The sequence below is a fragment of the Acomys minous genome (genome assembly GCF_964271855.1).
Source record: "Acomys minous genome assembly, chromosome: 1".
In the NCBI taxonomy this organism is placed as follows: Eukaryota; Metazoa; Chordata; class Mammalia; order Rodentia; family Muridae; genus Acomys; species Acomys minous.
Window position 1 is genome coordinate 27,786,193 of NC_140483.1, and position 22,532 is coordinate 27,808,724.

At 44.2% G+C, this 22,532-nt stretch overlaps 1 protein-coding gene across 2 annotated transcripts in view; it reads right to left on the reverse strand.

The window, feature by feature from the left end:
- Nucleotides 1-22,532, reverse strand: part of ADCY10 (adenylate cyclase 10) — an 84,726-nt gene that overhangs the window by 57,162 nt on the left and 5,032 nt on the right. For both annotated transcript variants that reach the window (XM_084790018.1, XM_084790017.1), the window contains exons 2-6: nt 9,815-10,048; nt 9,061-9,165; nt 5,917-5,955; nt 5,572-5,715; nt 1,285-1,490 (exon numbers count right to left, since the gene is read on the reverse strand). In XM_084790018.1, coding sequence (XP_084646144.1) covers nt 1,285-1,490; nt 5,572-5,715; nt 5,917-5,955; nt 9,061-9,165; nt 9,815-9,962 — 642 coding nt within the window. In that variant the 5' untranslated portion in view covers nt 9,963-10,048. The remainder of the gene's footprint in view (nt 1-1,284; nt 1,491-5,571; nt 5,716-5,916; nt 5,956-9,060; nt 9,166-9,814; nt 10,049-22,532) is intronic.

Consider the following 22,532-nt stretch of genomic DNA (forward strand, 5'->3'; position numbering starts at 1 on the left):
CGGTACACTGAAGCAGGAGGATTAAAAAACAAACAAACAAAAAAAAAAACAAAAACAAAACAACCAACTCATGATTTCCTATTCTGTGAAGTTCAAGGACATTCTGGGCTACTTAGTGAGACTTTGCCTCAGAGTGGAAATTCTTCATCTTCACCATCATCAAACTGAGGCTGGTACTCAGTGAGATGCGGTGCTGGCCTAGCATATGTGTGGTTCTGTCCTTCAGTGCTGTCAAAAACAAAGAAAAAAAATCTGTTGAAAATACAAAGGCTTAGGTGCACAGCTCAGACTGAACATGTGCTTAGCTCCTAAGTCCTAGGTTCAACTTTTAGTTCAAAAAGAAAAGAGGAAAATTTTAATTTTTTCCAATTAGTTTTTAAGACCTTAAAGGTCAGTATATACACACACTCACTGATATTTTTCCACCCTGAGGGCCTTTGTTCTTCCTTATATCTTTCTGAACATTTTAATTCAAATACAACTTGAGATAGGCATGGTCCCTTCTCTTCTCTCTTCCTCCTCCTTCTCTCCTCTCCTTCCCTTCCTTCCCCTTCCTTCCTCCATCTCTTCTTTCTTTTCTCTCAGCAGTATGATACAGAATTGGAGGTTATTATCCACTGAAGTATGGGCATTGAGGGGGGGGGACCCCTAGAAGAAGGACAGTATACACTCAAAAAAAAAAAAAAAAAAGGATGGAGGCCTCCCGAGAGAGATTCTAACCCCATTTCTTTCTTATAAATGTTAAAAACAAAGAATATTAATGCTTTAAAAGGTCACAGGAAAACTGTGAATTCTGTAATGTGATCTGTTGAGACAGGCGGGCACCTCCTCTGGTATTCCTGCCTCCCAAAATGCAGAAATCGAGGCCAACAACGAGAAAGCACCAGGCCAAGCAGACGGGGATGTATTGGGCCATAGCTGACAGTCCACCAGCGTTAGGAGGTTATTGGGTGGAGAAAATAAGAGCTACCATTCATGGGGCACACACTGAAATCCCTGCAGTCGGGAACTGGAGGCAGGGGGATTACTGTTTAAGGCCACCTTTAGCTACACAGTAAGTTCAAGGTCAGCTTGGGATAAATGAAATCCCTGTCTCAGTAAACAAACAAGTGACAGGCAGACATTCCAACCCCCAACTGACCTCATGTCACCTCATTGCTTCATTTACCCTCCATGGGGCGGGGCCAGTTACTTCTTGAGCCCAGCGGCCCTGACTCCTCCCACGGGACCTGTCCTTAGGCTAACCCAGACTCCAGTCAGCCTGCTGGCCCACACTGCACTCACCTTAACTGCTCTCTGATCCGGAATCCTCTCAATTTCAATCATGCTCCGGTCACAGAGCTGCCAGCAGTTTGGTGACAGAATGACATCGTTCATTTGGGCCATGCCCTGGGCCAGGCGCACATCATCCACCGCTTGGCCAATCACCAGAAAGTAGTTGCGTGTTTCATCCCCAAAGACCAGCATGGTGATGTGGCCCGCAGCCAGTCCTGAAGAAGACAAGCAATGGGTTTGCACAACAAGTTCTGGGTTATTTCTCAGAAGCACTGGAGCTTAGAAAAAATCAGAATCTTGATGTGCCCACACATCCTCTAAGCAAAAATCCAATTTTTAAAATGTTACATAGAAATCAGAGGGTGCCTCTTCCGGGTCCCAGCACTTCCAAATGTCCCTTCTTTCAAACCTAGAGAATACAATTCCTAATTTTCACCTTTTGGTGAAACTCTTTTTTCGGGTTGAGGGGATGCTTTGAGACAGGGTTTCTCTGTGTAGCCCTGGCTGTCTCAGAACTCACTGTAGATCAGGCTGGCCTGGAACTCAGAGATCTGCCTGCATCTGCTTCTCAAGTGCTGGGCCTAAAGGCATGAGCCACTACATCCAGCTTGATCACACTCTTCTTAAAGGTTTCATCCAATCACCAAAGTTATCTAATCTTTTCTTCAATTTGCACTTAAGGGCAACAGAAAAATAATGTCGGTAATTTCTGCTTGGGGAGAATTTTCATTTTATCACAGATTGAAGCTTCAACTGAAAACAAACCTTAGGTTTAATTTCAGGTCTAAAGGGTGAATGAAAATAAGTAGGTATTTGAAAGCCAGAAGGCGAATCCCAGCAATGGCTTCTCTAACTGTTTTCTTTCTTTCCAAGACAGGGTCTCTCCCGCTATATAGACCAGGCTCTCTTTGAACTCACAGAGATCCTCCTGCCTCCTGAGTGCTAGGATCAAAGGCATATACCCCCCATGCCTGGCTTCCCCTAATTATTTTTAAATTGGGAAGTGAAGGTTTTGGTAACTGAATAATAGTACAGGTGTACTGTAAAACATGTGTATGAAAATTACATATATTATATACACATATATACACATTGTATATGACAGAGTGCTCTTAAATTACTATAATCAATGTAATCCAAGTTTGTTTTTCCATCTTTGTTCTTTGTACTGATTCTGTCTGATGAGTGTAGCCTTGGCTGGGTCCCAAACTCCCACCAACCCTCCAGCTTTACTCTCCCAAGTGCTGAGATCACAGGCGTGCGCACACCCGCCCCGGCAAACAGTGCTCACTTGTTGATGCTGATCTCCCTATGTACGTACATATACTATATACATTTTGTTTTCTATCTGAAACACACTACAACTTACACTTACTTACTAGAGGAAAAAAATGAAAGATGCGAAAACATACCTCTCTACTAGGCCCTCACAAGACACATGAAGGCTTTGGTTACTACCTTTTTTCCCCCTGAGACAAGGTTTCATGTAGCTCAGGCTAGCCTCTGGCTTGGTATGGAGCAGAGACTGACCGTGAACCCCTTATCCTTTTGCTGTCACCTCCCAAGTGCTAGGATTACAAACATGTGCCACCAGGCCCAGACGGGGTTATTTTCATTCTTAGAACTATATACTACATTATCCTTTCTAAGTGAACTTGGAAAAAACGTGTTGCGGCATCCACCAGAGAAGACTGCTCAGACACGGGGTTAAGCCAGCGCCTTATTATCCGGCCAGCAGCTACACTGAGTGATTGGGATCCCAATGAAGCCCCAAGCCCTTTCAGGGTGAGCTTCTAAGCACAAAAACCATGTTCTGGGTTGACACACTTCAGTTAACAAGAGCAGTTAGCTAGAAGCAGAGGTACAGAGGTTAAAAAGCAAGGTTAGTACATTTTGAGACTTTCCCAGAACTATATGGACTTTGATGGATCAGGTCTTTGTTTCAGTTTTGGCACATGGTGCTGGCTAGATTAGATCTTTGTTTTAGTTTTGGCAGATAGTGCTACCTGTGTGCCAAGTTTTATAGCCTGAATGGCACTTCTATCATGGAGTCAGTTGTACTAAGGTCTCAGGGCCTACTAAAGTCTGGGGCCCTATTACAAACAAAACAAAACAAAACAAAACAAAAAACCCCCAACACATCCAGTATTGTAATGGCTGATCTTTTAAAGAATATATTTATTTGGAAAATTCAAAAATTGGCATAAAAAGATAGATTACCTAAGGCAACAGTTAATTAGATAAAGAGAAATAATCACGTGGATAACCTATGATGATCCCATTAGTTCTAGCATTTGTGATTTCATTCTTTTTAAATTACTACTCTGTGTGTGTGTGTGTGTTTGTGTGTGTGTGTGTGTGTGTGTGTGTGAGAGAGAGAGAGAGAGAGAGAGAGAGAGAGAGAGAGAGAGAGAGAGAGAGAGAGAGAAAGAGAGAGAGAGAGAGAGAGAGAGAGAGAGAGAGAGAGAGAGAGAGGTCACAACATGGCACATGTACAGAGAGGACAACTCTGAAGAATTTGTTCTCTCTTTCCACTCTTATGTGGGGCCTCACAGCCACTTAACCATCCTGCTGGTCCAGACATTTGAGATTTCTAAGACTGATAAACTTCAGCTGCCAAAGGCATCACCTGCAGCTCTCACTGTTTCTCATCATGCACATAGCTCAGAATCCTCATGGCAACCACGTTCCCTAAATCCTGTTGCCATGATGAAATAAAAATGACACAGTGCATTCGGTGTCTTTGTGCAGTGTGGACCATGGGAATGTCCTCGACACGTCCAGTGTAAACCTTGGACTGTGCTGCAGGCATGGCTTGGTAATCTCTTTATCCTTCCTTTTTACAGGAAGATCATTGCATTTGAATGAGTGTTTTGCCAACATGTACGTATAGATACTGTGTGTACACCTGGCGCTGTTGGGGGGTCAGAAGGGGGAGCTGGATTCCCTAGAACTGGAGCTGTAGATGGTTGTGAGGTGCCATGTGGGTACTGGGAACTGAACCTGGGTCCTCTGGACGAGCCTCCAATGCTCCTACCTGATGAGCTGCTTCTCCAGCGTCTGTATGTTATTCTTATGAAGTAACAGATGACCAGTCTTATGGCACCGCTGAGTCTATGCAATGACAAACTAGTCTCTTTGTACTTATGCTAGGCAATCTTGACAAACAGCAAGATATAACAGTGATAGCGGTTTCTTTATTCAAGAAGCAGGCTAGCTGTGATGGCACATGGCTATATTCTTATCACTCAGGGCACACAGGAAACTATTGAGCTTGAGGCCAGCCTCGGCTATACAGGGAACCTTGTCTCAAGAAATAAAGTCTTTCAGGCTTGGAGAGTATGTAACTCAATTTACTAATTGAGTTGTCCTCTGACCTCTCTGTACACGTGCCATGTTGTGAGCTCTCTCTCTTACATGGTGCTTGTTATGCACCATGTACCAGGCAAACCATATGTGGCTTGGGCTGTCTGCAAATGCTATATACAGCCGAGGATCAGCTCCTTCTTATTGTTGTTATTGATACTAGATCTCATGTAGTCCAGGATGGCCGTGAGCTGGTTAAACAGTTGAGGATAACCCTGAACTTGTCATCCTCCTGCTTCTACCACACAGAAGCTACAATTAAAGGCAGGCACCCTCCATCACACCTGGTTTATGAAGCACCAGAAACAGAACTCAGGAAATCATACACCGTACTCTTACAACTGAGCTACATCCCTGGTGATCTTATATTTCTGATCCCCCTGCCTCCACTCTCTGAGTGCTAAGATTATAAGCATTGCCAGCATACCCGGATTATGTGATTCTTAGAATCCTAGGCATCCTGCATGTTGGGCTACCACTCTACTAATTGAGTTACATGCTCTCCAAGCCCGGAAGACTTTATTTCTTGAGACAAGGTTCCCTGTATAGCCGAGGCTGGCCTCAAACTCAATAGTTTCCTGTGTGCCCTGAGTGGTAAGGATATAGCCATGTGCCATCACAGCTAGCTGGCTTTGCTTCTACAATAGCCTACTCTCTAGACATCATGAGCATCTCAAATTCAGTTGGTGAGTGAGCAAAAAAGTTTGTATTCTGGTCATCCTGATTCTAAAGCATCTTCTAGGAGTGAGGAGCCAGGTCCTAACTGCTGTAACATCTCTCCTTTCTCAAATCTTTTGTTTGCTTATTTTTTTGAGGTTGTCTTGTTATGTTGCCCAGGCTGGCCTCCAACTCCCAGTTATCCTCCTGCCTCAGCCTCCTGAGAGGTGGGATGACAAGCACATGTTGTTATGCCCAGCCTCAGATGCTTACCTATCTTGACTCGGATATCCAGGCCTTCTTCAACCTCCTTGGCCTCAAACAAGCCATGGATCTCCAGACTGCATTTAATCACCACCGTGATGATGTTCTTCAGTTGCTTGCGTTCTACTTTCCACAGGGCCAGCAGCGCGTCACCTTTAAGAAAGACACTCCGGGGGCTTTAGTCCTACCCTGGAGATCAGTGCCTTTAGCATGAATATTGCATAAACGTGTGCTGCTTCAAATATTTCTCTACCCCCTCCCTGACCATGGCTCCCTGAGGGGCCTCCTTTGTGACGGGGACAGGCTTCTCAGTTCTTCCTTTTCTACCCTTCCTGTCTCGGTCAGCTTCCTTACCTGCAAATTTTAGGATGTCTCCTCCAAAAATCAACACTTCTAAAAGAAAGAAGGAGAGAGAAAGAAAGTTTAAGTCAACCCGATTCTTTAATGGGTGTTGCTAGTTAATAAAATAGAAGTAGGCTTGAGAGCACGGTTGTGCATGTCTCTCTTCCTAGCCCTTGGGAAGCTGAGGCAAGAGGATCACTGTGAGTTTGAGCACAGACTGTGGGGCTACATAGCTAAATCTTAGACTTTTAGACTCTGTCTCAGAGGGGGAGGGAGACAGTGGAGAGAGGGGGGGCAGAAAGAGAGAGAGAGAGAGAGAGAGAGAGAGAGAGAGAGAGAGAGAGAGAGAGAGAGAGAGAGAGAGTAGTTCAGAAAATAAACGCCTATCCAATATGATGTCTTATTACTTGTATGTACGCCTGCCTCCTCAGCTGCAGGACATAGAGCCTCACAACCAAACTGTGTTTGTGCTCTAAAAAAACAAAACAAACAAAACACAGAAAACAGGAAGGCGGAGTTCCCCAAAAGACCTAAGGATGCTTGCCCTCCTCTCAGCATACAAGAATGCTCTCTATAGGCAAGCCTGTAAAGGAGCATATGTTGGTAGGTGAGCGACAAGATTCCACAAAAACAAGAGCAAGGAAATGGGTTCTATTGGCTGCCATTTGCTTTAGAAACTTAGACTCTCTAATGTCAGTGGAGATTTATGTTTTCTGCTTTGGTTATGGTGTTGGGGATGAACACAGGGCATGGTTGGCAAGTGGTTTACCACTAAGTCACATTTTCAGGCCTTACAGGGGACACACACACACACACACACGCACACACACACACACGCACACACACACACACACACTCACCACCCTTGCACGTCTATTAGTTTTAATAGTATCGTACAAAATGCTGAGGGTCTGCTATGCCAAGTGGGATGGGAAAACAAATTAGGTCCTTTCTGTGATTTGACTGGGAATTTTTGTTGTTGTTTGTTTGTTTTTGTTTTTTTTTTCCAAGACAGGGTTTTGTTGTATAGGCCTGGATGTCCTGGAACTTGATCTGTAGACCAGACTGGTCTTGAACTCACAGAGATCCACCTGTCTCTGCCTCTCAAGTGCTGGGATTAAAGTTGTGTGCCACCACTGCCTGGCTTGATTGGAGATTTTGTTTGTTTCTTTATGTGCATGTGTGTGTGTGTGTATGAGCACACAGAGACCCCTGGAACTGGAGTTACAGGCAGTTGTGATCTGTTCAAAGTGAGTGCTGGGAACTGAATCTTCTACAGAAGCAAAAAGCACTCAACACCAAGGCCTCCCAGTCCTTTTTGTTTGTTTTTATTTGAGACAGGTCTCACTATGTAACAAAGGCTCGCCTAAAACTCGCTGTGTAGCATAGCTGTTCTTCAGTCTCAGCTCTCAAATACTAGGGTGATAGATGTGAGCTACCATCTGATGTCTCCCCCACCAGCCCCTCCTTCCTCCCTGTCTCCGCAGCCCACCCATCTCTCTCCCTCTCTCTCTCTCTCTTTCTCTCTCTCTCTCTCTCTCTCTCTCTCTCTCTCTCTCTCTCTCTCTCTCACTCTCAAACATTTGTTGCCTTCTGGGAAAGTACTAGTAGGTTTTGGGGGGTTGGGAGAGGCTGAGACAGTCTCATAACTTAGGCTAGCTGTAGCTCAGGGAACCTCACATTTATGGTCTTTCTGCCTCTGTTTCCTAAGTCTTGGGGCAGAAGGTTTTGTTTCTACATTTAGAGAACATTAGTCTGGAGTTAGAGAGATGGCTCAGTGGTTAAGAGCTCAGGCTGAGCCTGGCGGTGGCGGCACACATCTTTAAATCCCAGCACTCAGGGGGCAGAGGCAGGCGGATCTATGAGTTCGAAGCCAGCCTTGTCTACAGAGTAAGTTACAGGGCTACACAAAGAAATCCTGTCTCTAAAAACAAGGCCCTGACTGCTTTCCAAGAGGACTGGGTTTGATTCCCAGCACCCACATGACAGCTCATGGCACCTTCTTTTGGCCTCTGTGGGCACCAGGCATGCATGTGGTGTATAGACAGGCATGCAGGCACAATACCAATACACAAAAATTTTAAAAGTTTTAAAAAAGAACATCAATCAAGGTATCAAGGCTCATTTTTATAATCTCAGTATTGGGAGGCTGAGGCAAGAGGATTGATTGCTTTGAGTTCAAGAAAGTAAGTCCCAGGTCAGTCTGGGCTATAGACTCTTAAGCACAAAACATCCTTTCTCTCATGTAGTGTTATCAGTGAGGCTTGGTCATATTTCTTTAGCCATATTAATGGCATATTAAAAGTAGTGGTGAAGGCTTAGTTTGCTTTTCCTTGCAGTGATAAACACCATGACCGAAACGGCTGTGAGAGGAAAGAGTTTGTTGTTTTAGCTTATTTCTAGCGGTCCATCATAAAGGGAGTCTATGTAAGAATTTCGGCTAAGAGTTCAAGTAGGAAACATGGAGGCAGAGATTGAAATGGAGACCGTGGACGAATGCTGCTTATTGGCTTGCTCCCATGGCTCACCCAGATTGCTTTTTTGTTTTTGTTTTTGTTTTTGTTTTTGTTTTTCAGGACAGGGTTTCTCTGTGTAGCCTTGGCTGTCCTGGATTTGCTTTGTAGACCAGGCTGGCCTCGAACTCACAGCAATCTGCCTGCCTCTGCCTCCCTGAGTGGTGGGATTACAGGTGTGTGCTACCACATCCAGATTGCTTTTTCATATGACCTAGGACCACCTGCCCAGAAGAAGCACTACCCACAATGGGCTGGGAACTCCCATACCTATTATTGTTGTTGTTGTTGTTTTGAGACAAGGTTTCTCTGTCAGGGATCTCTGACAGAGATCCTCCTGCCTCTGCCTCCTGAGTGCTGGGATTAAAGACGTGTCCACCATGCCTGGCCTTCCTACATCAAGAAGATGCCCCCAATGACTTGCCAACAGGCCAATCTGATGGAGGTATTTTCTCAGTCAGTGTTTCTTCTTCCCAGATGACCCTAGCTTGTATCAAGTTGACAAAAACAAACAGGGAAACCACTCCCAGAAGGACGGCATATATATTGCCTGGAGAACGTGGAGAATGCTAAGTAGTTGTACGAGGACCAACAGAGCAACGGCCTAAAAAACTCTCCGGCACAGAGGCCCGAGATCACTTACTCTCCACTATCGCGCTTATATAGTAGTTGAGGATCTCCACCAGCTGCTCCGCCCCTCGGTCCATGTACATAGCTGTGCTGAATTTCTCAGTCATTGCAGTGAAACCTGTAAGAAACTGCGGCTGGTTTCCCAGGAGTCAAGCCGAAGCCACCAGAGGGCCCCGCTGACCTGCAGTGGGATCCACGGGAAAGTGGCAGCACTTCACAGGACCTTAGGGTGTGGCCAGGCATCAGCCATGCAGCACTTAGAAGGCTAGGGGGTCAGGAAAAGCCATCTCTTCCTTCTAGGTTCCTAGTGTCTACAGTGATAACAGAATAGCATTGGAAATTAGAGGTTTTTGTCCCGTGGTTTAGAGGCCACACATCTTTCAAATTCTTCTCAAGAGTCAGGTTTAGTATTAGGCTGTAAATGTAAGCAGATCATCTCTCAAGTTTGTCAGGTTGTCAGGGGTGTGTGTGGGACTTGGGGGGGGTGCAGGCTATGAAGTCTGGACAGGGACACTGGAGCCAGAAGTCCCAAATGGGGAACTTGAGTGTCTTAAAGACATGCCTGTGACTGAACACTGGGAGAAAGGAAGATGGGAGACGTCTGGGGTCAGAGGTCAGTTTCCTGCACAGTGAGATTAATGGCCATGATGCTGCAGTAGCCTGGGAGTTTGAAAATGGTGTCCCAACTGCCATCATAACCTTGCATGTGACTTCTGGTGTGTGTCTGCTGCTCACCCATGTGAAGCAGGCATCCCCTTTGCACTTGCCTGAAATATCAACAAACATCAGAACTCCATCAAAACATTTCACTGAAGGCCGCTCTGGAGCGAAATCTCCGTAGACAATGAGGTCTGGTAAGTGAGCTGCTATTTTGACGATGGCCCGGTCTTGTAACTCCTCCTTCCGAGCACTCATGTTCAAGGACAATGGTCAGGACTTTTCAGCTCAAGGACAACGGTCAGGACTTTTCAGTGCCAGGAAGCTGTCACCAAGTAGGTATTCTAGAAACAAAAGATGGGAATGGAGGAGACCTAGCATATATATTTTTTTTTCTCCAGTGGTTTTATTCCACCTTATGGATGGCTTTACTTAAATGACTGAATTGTGGCCATGCTAGAGTTGGTGACAACCTGAAAGGATTACTTTTCTTCCCCCCCCCTCTTCTCTCTCTCTCTCCTCTCTTCTCCTCTGCCTCTCCCCCTCTCCCTCTTCCCCTCTTCCTCCCTCCCTTTCCCTGCCTCTCTCCCTCTATCCTTCCTTTCCCCTCCCTCCCCCTCTCTCCCTCCCCCTCTCCACTTCTCTCTCTCTACCTCTCTCTCTCCTTCTTTCTCCCCCTACCACTCTCCCTGCTCTCCCCCTCCCCCTTGCTCTCTCTCTCTCCCTCCCTCCCCCCCTCTTTCTCTCTCTCTTCTCTCCCCACCCCACCCCTGTCTCTCAGACAGAGTCTCACTACATAGTCCCCATTGGCCTGCAACTCACTCTGAAGACCAGGCTGGCCTCTAACTCATGGAGCTCTGCTTGCCTCTGCCATTAGGCTCACTTTCCTACATAGAGGGAAACCCATCACAGGCTGGACTTCCAACCCAGCCCAAACAGCTGCAACAATAAGCACACTATGAAGGGCAGCAGTGAGCCCATCCATTTCCGTGACAGGGTAAACCCCTGCTGGGGTTTGGGTGGGGGGACAGTAGCCCTGCTCAGTTTAGCTAGATTCCACTTCCTTTTGTGTCTTTGTCCTTCACCCTCATTTTGCCTTTTATCTTTTGTCCTTTATAAAAAATAAACACAGACCTTTTTGTGGATTCATAGTTACATGTGGGTATTAGGTTATTGTCTATAGGCAAGAGCTTTAAGTACACGAACAGATACTGTTAAACAGAGAGTGAGAAAACTCACAGGGGTGGGCTGGGTACACAAGTGAGAGTTGGAAGGCCAAGTTGAACTAAGTGGATATGTTGACATTTCCTTTTGCTGCCAGCTGGCTCTAAGAAGATTGGTATTGACCAAACCTTCCTATGGGTGTAGACATCAAATGCCCAAACTCAAGTGAGCTTAAAAAAAAAAAAAAAAGCTCTGGTTAGTGTGGTGGCCTATGCCTGAAACCACAGCAGTTGGAGTGCTGGTGACTAAAGTGGGAGGGTCTGCGTGAGTTCTTGGCCAGTCTTGGCTACAGAGTAAGACCCCTTTCTCCAAAAACAAACAAACAGAGCCCCTATCTTCAGTAGACATTTCCTGCCACCCAGGGCAGGGAAGAAGCAGGCAGGATAACTGCAGATCTTCACCATCCTCTCTTCTCCTCCAAATGCAACATCCCCAGTCTTACCCCAGACCCCCGACTCTGTAGCACAGCCCCTGCTTTGAACTCCCTCTCTGGCTGCATCCCTGGTGGATCGCACAGATCTTTTCCTCTAATCTTCCTTCCCCCAACTCATCCCCTTATCCCAGTCCCCATCTCCAGTAGGCATGCCCCCCAGGAACAGGCAAGCAAAGCCTGCCAGAGAAGCAAGCTGCCCAGCAAAGCAGGGAGGCCAGCTGCGTAGCTTCACGCTATCTCCTCTCCTCCAAATCCAGCCCCCTAGTCCCAGTCTCAGAGCTGTAACAGACCACCTGCTGTGGCTTCTCCTCACGCTCTGCCGCCATTTCCAGGGCACTAAGTAGCTCCTGGTGGAACATCCTATTTACATCCCTCCAGTGGATCCTCTCATCCCTCGCTTCTAGCCCATCCCTATTCCTAAGTCACATCACCTAGAAACACACCGTACCAGGGACCTCCAGCAAGATCCCAGAAGCGTTTTCCACCCGGCAACACAGCCACTGCACCCTCCTAAGGATAATGTATATCCTCCTTCTGTGGATGTAGTATGGCTTATGGTTTTGTGTTTTTATGGGATTCCTGAATGTGTCTCTGTATCTAAATCTATTTCTTGTAGCTTTTTTGGGGACTCTTTTCCTTCTGTTTGTTTTTTGTCCTTTTCCAATTTGCTTGTTTTTGTTTTAGATGGCAGAGTTTGTTTACTAAGGAAAGAGAGAAAGAGGTGGCTATGGATGGGAGGGGAGGTGGGGAGGGAGGGGGGGGAGTGGGGGGGGGACCATAACAAGAATATATTGTAACGGGGGTGGGAATCTAGTTTCAATAAAAGAAAAATAAACAAACAACAAAACCCTCAACAATACAAAAACTCACAAGCCCAAAGGAAAACAAAACAAAAAGAAGACAGAAGTACAAAAAAGAAAAAGCAATCCAGCTTTGCTGGTCTGAGCAGTGCTGGCCTCTCCAGACTAGTAGAGCAAGCAGTGTAGGCGGCACCGAACACACAACCAGAAACACAGCTGCTTTTTTTTTTTTTTTTTTTTTTTTTTTTTTTTTGTCTTTTTTCCTTTGGCTTGGTTCCTGGTCAGCAGGAAGGGACTGACTGGTTATTTTAACCAGAAACTGCCCATCTGAGAAAAAGTAGAGCAATCCCATACATTTCTTAATATTTTTTTTTTAAGAATTAAGGGAAACATTAGCTTATTCGGCAAGTAAAGTTTACGATGTATAGAGCCCTCTGAGATGAGTACTTCCCTTTTAGATGCTAGAGGTTCTTTTAAAATTAAAATGAAACCTGGAAATCAGGGACATGAATCAGTGGCAAAAGGCAAGTTTAGCAAGCAAGTGGCCCTGGAACAAAATAATAAGTACCATAGAACAGAGGCTTAGGGAAGATGCTAGGGCTAAGAAGGCTGTGGTGAGTATAAAGCGACGTGACTGCTCCACGGGATGGTTAACGGGAAGGTCTTTATTGTAGATGTGAGAGAGAACAGCCAGGAAGTGTCCAGAGCAGAGGGAGAAAGGAGGACACTGAACACAGGCAGCAGACTGGACGTGGCCATCAGAGAAGCAGGAGAAGAGCGGAGGGAGATGGAGAGAAAGAGACACGCAGAGAGAAACAGCAGGGCTATGAGGAAACTGAGCAGCTGAGGAGAAGGATGCCTGTGAACTGGAGAAGTTTAGGGTAGGGGAGGCGGTGAGGACTAGAATGCTAGCGCGGAGTTTGAAATGTGCAACAGGTACTTGTGGTGCTGAGGGAACCTGGGGCCAGCGCGCACTTGGGAATGCTAACAGGCACCACAGACAGCCATCTGTCCCTTCTGTCAGTGATAAGGGAAATGACTCCTGTTGGTAGTGGGGGGAACAGCTTCACAAGTTTCCAAGGAGGCGCGGTTTTAACTTACCACCAGAATTCTCCCATAGTCCAAGACTGCCTTTTGGAGTTTGGGAAAACGGGGTTTCCTTTGGACCTGACACAGGGGACATGAAGGTGATGTGGCTGCAACAACTGTCGATCATCAGGACTGATTCGGCTGATCTGATTGGCTAGGTGGGTGTCTCCTTTTTCCCTCACTGCTCCATTCAAGTCCCTCCCAAAGCTCCAGGCTAGTTTGGTGGAAGCGGACTACCAGGGTATAGAATAGCTGCACTCCCTGCTAGAACCTTCAAATAAGCTCTCAAGATGCCTTCAAACATGTGCTATTTGCCTATAATTCCAGTACTTGGGAGGTAGCGACAGGAGGGTCAGAAGTTCAAGGAAAACTTCAGCTACACTGCAAGGTTGGAGCCAGTCTGTCTACATGAGATCATGTCTTGAAAATAAGCAAGCAAGCAAACCCAACTTCAACAGATATTGCCTAAGAAAACAAAAAAAGGAAAATCAAGTATCCACTCTTCTAAACACAGTCAGCTAACCAGTCCAGACAATGTATATTCGCAAATCTAAGAACTGACAAATATAATATCAGTAACCTCAAATGATAACAGAGAATAAGAAATGGGCTCGAAAACTGCAGATGAGCATGTCCTAAACTCCTTCTCTTTCTTTCTTTAAAGTTACATTGATTTATTTAAAGGGACAGTGTGAGTGCGTGTGTGATCAATATAGCAAATGTGTGGCGATCAGAGGGCAATTAAAAAAATTTTATTTATTTTATGTGTCAGTGTTCTATCTATATATACACCTGCATGAGGTCAGAAGAGGGCATCCGATTCCAGTATTGATGGTTGTGAGCCACCGTGTGGTTGCTAGGAATTGAACTCAGGACCTCTGCAAGAACAGACAGTGCTCTTATCCACTGAGCCATCTTTCCAACCCCAGAGGGCAAGTTTTGGGGGTCAGTTCCCTAGGTCGAGATATGTTGGTTCCAGGAATGGAACTCAGATCACCAGCCTTGGTGACAAGAGTCTTTATCTGCTGAGCCATCTCACCAGCCTGCTAAATTCCTTTTCAAAGTATTCATTCCATGATCCGCATGAGTGTTTTACCTGCACTTATGTATGTGTACCACATGCATGCCTGGTACCCAAGGAGGTCAGGACATTAGATCCCCTGGTGTTGGAGTTAGATAGTTATGAGTTGTCATGTAGGTGCTGAGAATCAAAACCTGGTTCTCTGCAAAAGCAGCCAAGTGCTCTCTTGATTGCCAAGTCATATGTCTGGCCCTTTGAGAGCTTTAAATTTTTTCTTTGAACTGGGCGGTGGTGGCACACACTTTTAATCCTAGCACTCGGGAGGCAGAGGCAGTGGATCACTGTGAGTTCCAGGCCAGCCTGGTCTACAAAGCGAGTTCAGGACAGCCAAGGCTACCCAGAGAAACCCTGTCTTGAAAAACCAACTAATCAAACAAACAAACAAAAATGTCTTTGATGATCTCATGTTCCTAGGGACAGTTGTGAGTTGTCTTGTGGGTGCTGGGACTCAAACTCAGGACCTCTGCAAAAGTAACAAGTGCTCCCAACCTCGACTCCAACTCTCTAGGCCCCACCCTCTTTGTAAAGACGATCTAAACAGTAAGGTATGTATTAGTGCGTACCTCAACATATGTCAAGACAGGCCATTTCCTTTCCGGGTGATGTGGAGTGAGGACAATTGTACCATGGCAGTTAGATGGAGCAATGCTACCCATAAGGAAAGGGAGGCTAGGCATGGTAACACGGATCTCTAATCCCAGCACTTGGGAGGCTAGGCAGGAGGACGGAACATTCCAGATCTGCCTGAGCTACACAGTGAGACCCATGCGTGCAACATGTGAACTGGAATATTGTCAGCTTTGATGGTCACCATGCTTGAGACTGTGTGAGCACTGGTTCCAGCAAGAGATGAGCAAAAAGGAGTTGAATGGAGGCTGGAGGGTGATTAGCTGATATGAGCGTTTCCTGTTCTTCTGGAGGATCCAAGTTTGTTAGCGCGCAGCTACAGCGGGTGGCTCAGAGCCACCTGTAAGCGCAACCCCAAGGGAGTCAATGCCTTCTTTTGGTTTCTGAGGGTATCCACATATGTTCTATATAACACACACACATGAAGCAAAATAAAAGTAAACATATATTTTAAAAATGCGCTGCGTGGCAGCACATGCCTTTGATCCAAGCACCCAGAAAGCAGAGAGGCAAGTGGGTCTCTGTGAGTTCTAGGCCAGCTTGATTTACACAATGAGTCGTAAGCCAGGCTAGAGAGGGTTACATAATAAGACCCTGTCCGGGAGAAAACAAGACAACAACAACAACAACAACAACAAAATAAAAAACAAAAAACAAGGGCTGGAGAGATGGCTCAGAGGTTAAAAGCCCTAACTGTTCTTCTGGAGGTCCTGAGTTCAATTCCCAGCAACCACATGGTGGCTTACAACCATCTATAATGTGATCTGATGCCCTCTTCTGCCTCTTCTGGCCTGCAGGTGTACATGCAGGCAGACTGTTGTATACATAATAATAAATAAAAATTTAAAAAACAAACAAACAAACAAAAAACAAAAACAAAAAAAGGAAAAAGGAAAAAGAAAAAAAGGATCAGTTGGGTGGATTCAGAGTCAAGAATAAAAGGACAAGATATTTCCCTTCTTCCTTTTAAGAAGTTTTTACTATTATTTTGAAATGTTACTATTTTGGCCAGGTTTCTCTTGAACTCCTCAGCTCAAGCCACATTTTAGTCTAAGCTTCCCCAGCAGCTAAGGCCACAAACCCATGTCACTGTACTTGGCTCATTTCATGTCAAGAGCATGCTGCAGGTAAAGTGACTTCAACAAGGCGATCACTACATGTTTCTTTTCAGGTTAACAAGCATAATAGTGGCTGTTAATGTTGTGCTGTCAGTCCAGAGAGTTCTCCATGGGTGTCCTGGAGGGATTTTGAGGAGGAGAGAATCAGAAGGAGAGATATTATGGAATACAGTATGGAGCTTCCTCAGAAAGTTGCAAATACAACTGCTGGTATTACCCTGTACTCCCATCAAAGGGCAATGAAATCACTATGTTGAAGAGACATCTGCATTCCATGCAAACACATATTACTGTAGCAACTAAGTGCTCATCAATAGGCAAATCAAAGAAAATGTGGCATGTCTGTACAATGTTAAAAAAAAAATCCCTTAAAAAGAAAAAGATATTTTGTCACTTGAGACTACATGGATGAATCTGAAGACATTGTACTGGGTGGAATCTGCCAGGCACAGAGTGACAAATACTGCCCCATCTCACTCACATGTAGAACCCCACATACTGAACTTGCAGAGGCAGAGAATGTACTTGTAGTTGTCAGGGTGGTGGAGGAACAAGATCTTGGTCATGGATGTAAAGTCTTAGCTGGACAAGATTGGACACGTTTTGAAAACCTAATGGACGGCATAGTGACTATAGGCAGTTAAGTACGTAGAAATTATAAAGTGCTGAATGCTTTTGTTTTTGAGGGAGAGAGAGATAATCTTGCTATGTGAGGTGATGGATATGTTCACTGTCTGACTTAATAATCACACTTGTTATTAAGCTATACCTGCAACCTTAAAACATCCTATCAGGCCTGAGTACATAGGGTAAAGCCTTGGAGTTGATCACTAGAACCACACACAGAGGCCGCCAGTCTAACGTAATGTTTATCTTTAAAGGTTTAAATCTCCCTTGCAAGTGGTAATCTGTGATCAGTCCTGCACTTTTGATAACTATAATAAATCATGGTGACACACATGTACGGTCACGTGTGGCCGAGCGCACAGATGCTTCTTGTATCTGGATGTCTACATCTTTTGTAAGATTTTGGAAGTTTTTTTTACTATTATTTTACTGAAAAGGTTTTCTGTGGCCCTGGCTCATAGCTCTTCTTCCTTGGGTGTTTTTTCTCCTTTTCTTTCTTTCTTTCTTTCTTCTTCTTCTTCTTCTTCTTCTTCTTCTTCTTCTTCTTCTTCTTCTTCTTCTTCTCTTCTTCTTCTTCTTCTTTTTTTTTTCAAGACAGTGTTTCTCTGTGTAGCCTTGGCTGTCCTGGACTCACCTTTTGTAGACCAGGCTGTCCTCCAACTTAAAGAGATCCACCTGCCTCTGCCTCCCAAGTGCTGGGATTAAAGGTGTGTGCCATCATTACCTGGCTTTTTCTTTTCTTTTTAAAAGATTTATTTTATATATGAGTCCTCTATTTGCATGTACACCTATGAGCCAGAAGAGGACATTAGATCACATGGTTGTGAGCCACCAGTGGTTGCTGGGAATTGAACTCAGGACCTTTGGAAGAGGGGCCAATGCTCTTAACCTATGAGCCATCTCTCCAGCCCTTGTATTATCTTTTTAAATTCATTTAATGTTTTGTATGTTTCATTTTTTCATATTTTTATGTTGAGATTTTTGTTGTTGTTGTTGCTGTTGCTCCAATGGGTATCTTTTTGTTGTTGTTGTTGTTGTTGTTGTTGTTGTTGAGATAGAGTTTCTCTTGTAGTCCTGGCTGTACTGGACTTGCTTTGTAGACCAGGCTGTCCTTGAACTCACATTGATCCACCTGCCTCTGCCTACAGAGTGCTGGGATTAAAGGCGTGTGCCACCACACCCAGTTGATGGGTAGCTCTTATGAGATTATGTGATAGCTTTCTTGGTGACTTTCTCTTAAATAATGTGTCTTGGGAGGTTTCAGTCTTAATTTGACTTACAGCATGGATTCTCTCATTCTTGTCATCATCTCCATCGCTCATCTTCCACCATGTCTTTTCCTCACATGCCCCTGATGCTACAAAGCTAGAATTAGAAAATGGAGCTGGCATGGTGGCACAAGCCTTTAATCTCAGCAATCAAGAGGTAGAGGCAGAGGCAGGCGGATCACTGTCAGTTGGAGGCCAGCCTGGTCTAAAGAGTGAGTCCAGGACAGCCAAGGCCCATAGAGAAAGCCTGTCTTGAAAAACCAAAACCAAAACCAAAAAGCCAAAAACCAAAACAACAAACAAACAAAAAAAGCAAAGAAAATGGAGAACTGCTTGCTCACACAAGCCGCCCTTTAAAGATTTGTTTTATTTTATATGCATGTTTTGCTCATATGTTTGTGTATCACATGCCTGCTGCCTGGTGTCCATAAGGGCCAGATGAGGTGAGATCTCCTGGAACTGTAATTAATGACAGTTATGAGTTGTTATTTGGGAGCTGAGAATTTAATCCAGGTCCTCTGCAAGAACAAATGCTGTTAAAAGCTGAACTATCTCTCTAGCCCCTTAAGAGCTTTTAAAAAATTATTTTGACAGGTTCTCACGTGGCCCCAGCTGGCTACAAACTCACTACGTAGCTGAAGATGACCTTGACACTTTTTTGTTTGAGACAAGGTTTCTCTGTGTGGTTTTGGCTGTCATGGAACTTGATCTGTGCACCAGTCTGGCCTCAAACCCATGCCTCTGCCTCTCAAATGCTTCAACTAAAGGTGTGCACCACCAAAGCCCTTGACCTTGACACTGTGTAGGTGTGTACGTGTGTCTGTGTAAGTAAGTGTGCACATATGTGCATTGTACTCTTGGACTTGTAGGCAGTTGTGAGCTGCCCAAGGTGGGAGCAAGGGCTTTTAACCACTGAGCCATCTCTTCAGCTCTGATCTTCAACTTAAAAAAAAAAGTAATGTGTGTGCATATACTTGTGGAGGCAAAAGGCCAACCTCCAGGGTTATGTCATCCTCAGAAACCCACCCATCTCCATTTTGAGACAGAGTCTCTCGATGGCCAGAAGCCAACCAAGTGTAACAATCTGAGCTAGAACCTAGAGTGCACAAGGTGAAAGGAGACAACTGATTTCTGTAAGTTGTCCTGACATCTACACGTGGCATGGAAAACACACTACACACACCACACACACACCACACATGCACACACACACCACACACACAATAAATGCAGAATGAAACATTTTATTGAAACAAACGCAAAAATTTTAAACAAGTCTTGAGTACATTTTGTATAACAAGTGAGTAAATGCATTCAAGAATCCACCTGAACTCCACAAGTCTGTTTTATGCAATCTTGTTTGTTTCTGAGATGAGATCTCACTCTGTAACACTGATCAGTCTTCGATTCTCTGGCTGGGTTAACTATTGTGTACCACCACACTGGGCTCCTTCTTTTCCTGACTTTGTGATACCATAAATCACCTTTACCCAGTTTAAAACTTTATGTACAAGATGCCTCTGGTTTTCTCTCTCATTTGTGGTATTAATCCATCTCACGGAGTGTGTATTAGTATTTATTTGGTGCTTTAGTGCTCTACCATCTGATTATATCTCAAAGTATTTATTCATTTTACTACTGATGTATGAATTTTTCAGCTTTTTAAAAAATAATTTGTTTTTATTTTATATTCATTTGTTTTTCATGTATGTATGTATGTATGTATGTATGTATGTATGTATGTATGTATGTGTGACAGTGTTGGATCCACAGGAACTGGAGTTACAGATAGTTGTGAACTGCCATGTGGGTGCTGGAAATTCAACCCAGGCTCTCTGGAAGAGCAGCCAGTGCTCTTAGCCACTGAGCCATCTCTCCACCCCAGAGGTTTTCAGTTTTAAGAATTTTATATATACATTCATTTTAGGCACACACTTATGATTGGAATTTCAGGGATGCACATACACTGGACTTTTTTGGTAACAGCTCTTAGTTTTTGTCATAATCATAAGCTGAACTCTGCAATCTAGATTGACTTGGAGGGGAAGGAAGAAAATATGGAACCCAAAGAAGTGCAGTGAGATCTCAGGGATCCTTGGGGGCACAGAGAGCACATTCCTGAGTGACAGAGCTGTGGTCTGCTGAGAGAGATGCGCAGATCTGAAGCATTACTAGAGCTGTTCTTCAGTCAGCAGTGATGATCCTCCTGTTGTTCTTGGATCTGAAGCTCCCCATGGCTTCCATGATGTTCACCTTCCCAAAGACCATACACTTGCCACCCAGCCACCCCATCTTGGCAGTGAGATGAAAAACTATTTGCTTTTGGTCCAACATTTGCTAAAGAGAAGACATCTATGCTTCAAGATGAAGTTCCTTGAATTTCTCCACAGTTGCACAGTGCCTTTATGGTGTATAAGGCGGCCACCCTGGCACATGCACTCTGGAATAATTCTGTGAAAAGCAGAGATCTTATAACCAACTTCTTTCTATCTGATACTCAGAGCACAACAGTTTTCAGGGTGGTAGAGACAGGAGGATTGCTGGGGCTTGCTGGCTTCCAATCTATCTGAGAAAACATGAACTGCAGGTTCAGAGAGTGATTTTGCTTCAAAAGAATGGGCAGAGAAGGGTTGCAAGACATGTGGTGTCCTCTACTGGCTTCTGACCTCACATACAAGCGTGTGCACATATACTCACAAAGACACGTACACATACACATATAAAGAAATCTTTAGAAATATATAGGATGACCCATACATTAATTTTAATTTTATACAAACAAGGGATGATTTAAGTATACTCTGGACATTGATAAGAACCCCTTCAATCTTATATATATATATATATATATATATATATATATATATATATATATATATATATATATATATTTTTTTTTTTTTTTTTTTTTTTTTGAGGCCCTGGCTGTCCTGGAACTTTCTCTGTAGACCAGGCTGACTTTAAACTCAGAGATCCACTGCCTCTGCCTCCCAAGTGCTAGGATTAAAGGTGTGTGCCACCACTGCACAGAAATCTTGGTAATATTAGTCTCCTCATATGAACATTATAGTCTCTTTTGCTTCAGTTTCAATACTGCATAGGAAGTGCATTAGATTTTTTCCCCAGAAAGACCAACTAGGTCCAGAGATTGGCAGATGTAGAGAGGCAAATACAACAATATAAGGATGAATATTCCATCTAGACCAGTAGCTCTCAACCTTCTTCATGCTTTGACCCTTTAATACAGCTCCTCATGTTGTGGTGACCCCCAAGCATAACATTTTTGTTGCTACTTCATAAGTGTAATTTTGATACTGTAATGAGTCATAATGTAAATACCTGCACTTTTTGATTTGGAGTGTGTGGCTCACAGGTTGAGAATAACTGATCTAGACTCTGCCGGTGAGAAAGCACTGAATATTCTCTTTCTCTTGATTTTTTTTTGAGGCACAGTCTTTCTATGTTGTTCTGGAACTCACTATGGAGACCAAGCTGGCCTTGGCTCACAGAGAGCCTCTTGCCTCTGTGCTGGGATTAGCGGCATACATTACCACTCCTGGACACTTAATAGTCTCTGAAAATGTTTTAAGTCTTAAGAGAATTTCATATAATATTTTTTAAATTAAAAAAATTAAATTTATGTGTGTGCGCTGTTTGTCTGTTTATATATGCCACATGTGTACAGGTACCATGAAGGCCAGAAGTGTGTGTCAGATCTTCTAGAGCGGGGGCTGCAGGTGGCTGAGAACTGGGAACTGAGTTTGGTCAGCTAGAAGAGTAGCAGGTGTTCTTACCACTGAGTTCTCTCTCAGCCCTGTACAATCTATTTTGACCATATTCAACCTACATTCCTTTTCTGCACTTAATATCCTTTTATTTACTAGAAGCAAACTAGGAGGCTGGGGAGGTGCCATAAACACAGGGACCCAAGTTCATACCCCTAAAAAACACACAAAACTGGCACAAGCCTGTTACCCCAGCAGTGGGATATGGAGACTCCTTAACCTCACTGGCTAGTCAGTCTAGCAAAAGCAATCATCTTCAAGTTAACTGCCCCAAAAATAAAGATCGAGAGTGATCAAGAAAAGGAATGTGATGTCAACCTGTGGCTCCACACACATACATCCTCACTAACAAGTATGCACAACCCCCCTCCAAGCACACTAAGATCCTGTTGTTCAAATGTCATTTGAGGACTTCACACAGTTTTCTGTTATGATTACTAAGCAAGGAAAGTAGGTGTATTTTGAGATTTAAAAAGTTGAAAGTAGAAGTGAACCCAGAATTATTATTGTGTGTTTGAGATAGGAACAATGGACTCATGTAGCCCAGGCTAGCCTCAGACTGTATCTGTAGTTGGGGCTGGTCTAGCTCTCCTGTTCCTCCTGCATCTGCTCTCCAAATGCTAGTCATTGGAGGAGTGCACCGACACACATGGTGGAAAGTATCTGCTCATGAGTTTAAAATTAGGCAAGGATATCTAAAGTTAGTAGCTGGGAATTGTTCTTATGAATCTTGCTAAAAATAAAATAGAAAACATCTATTTTAGAAGAATCTTTCT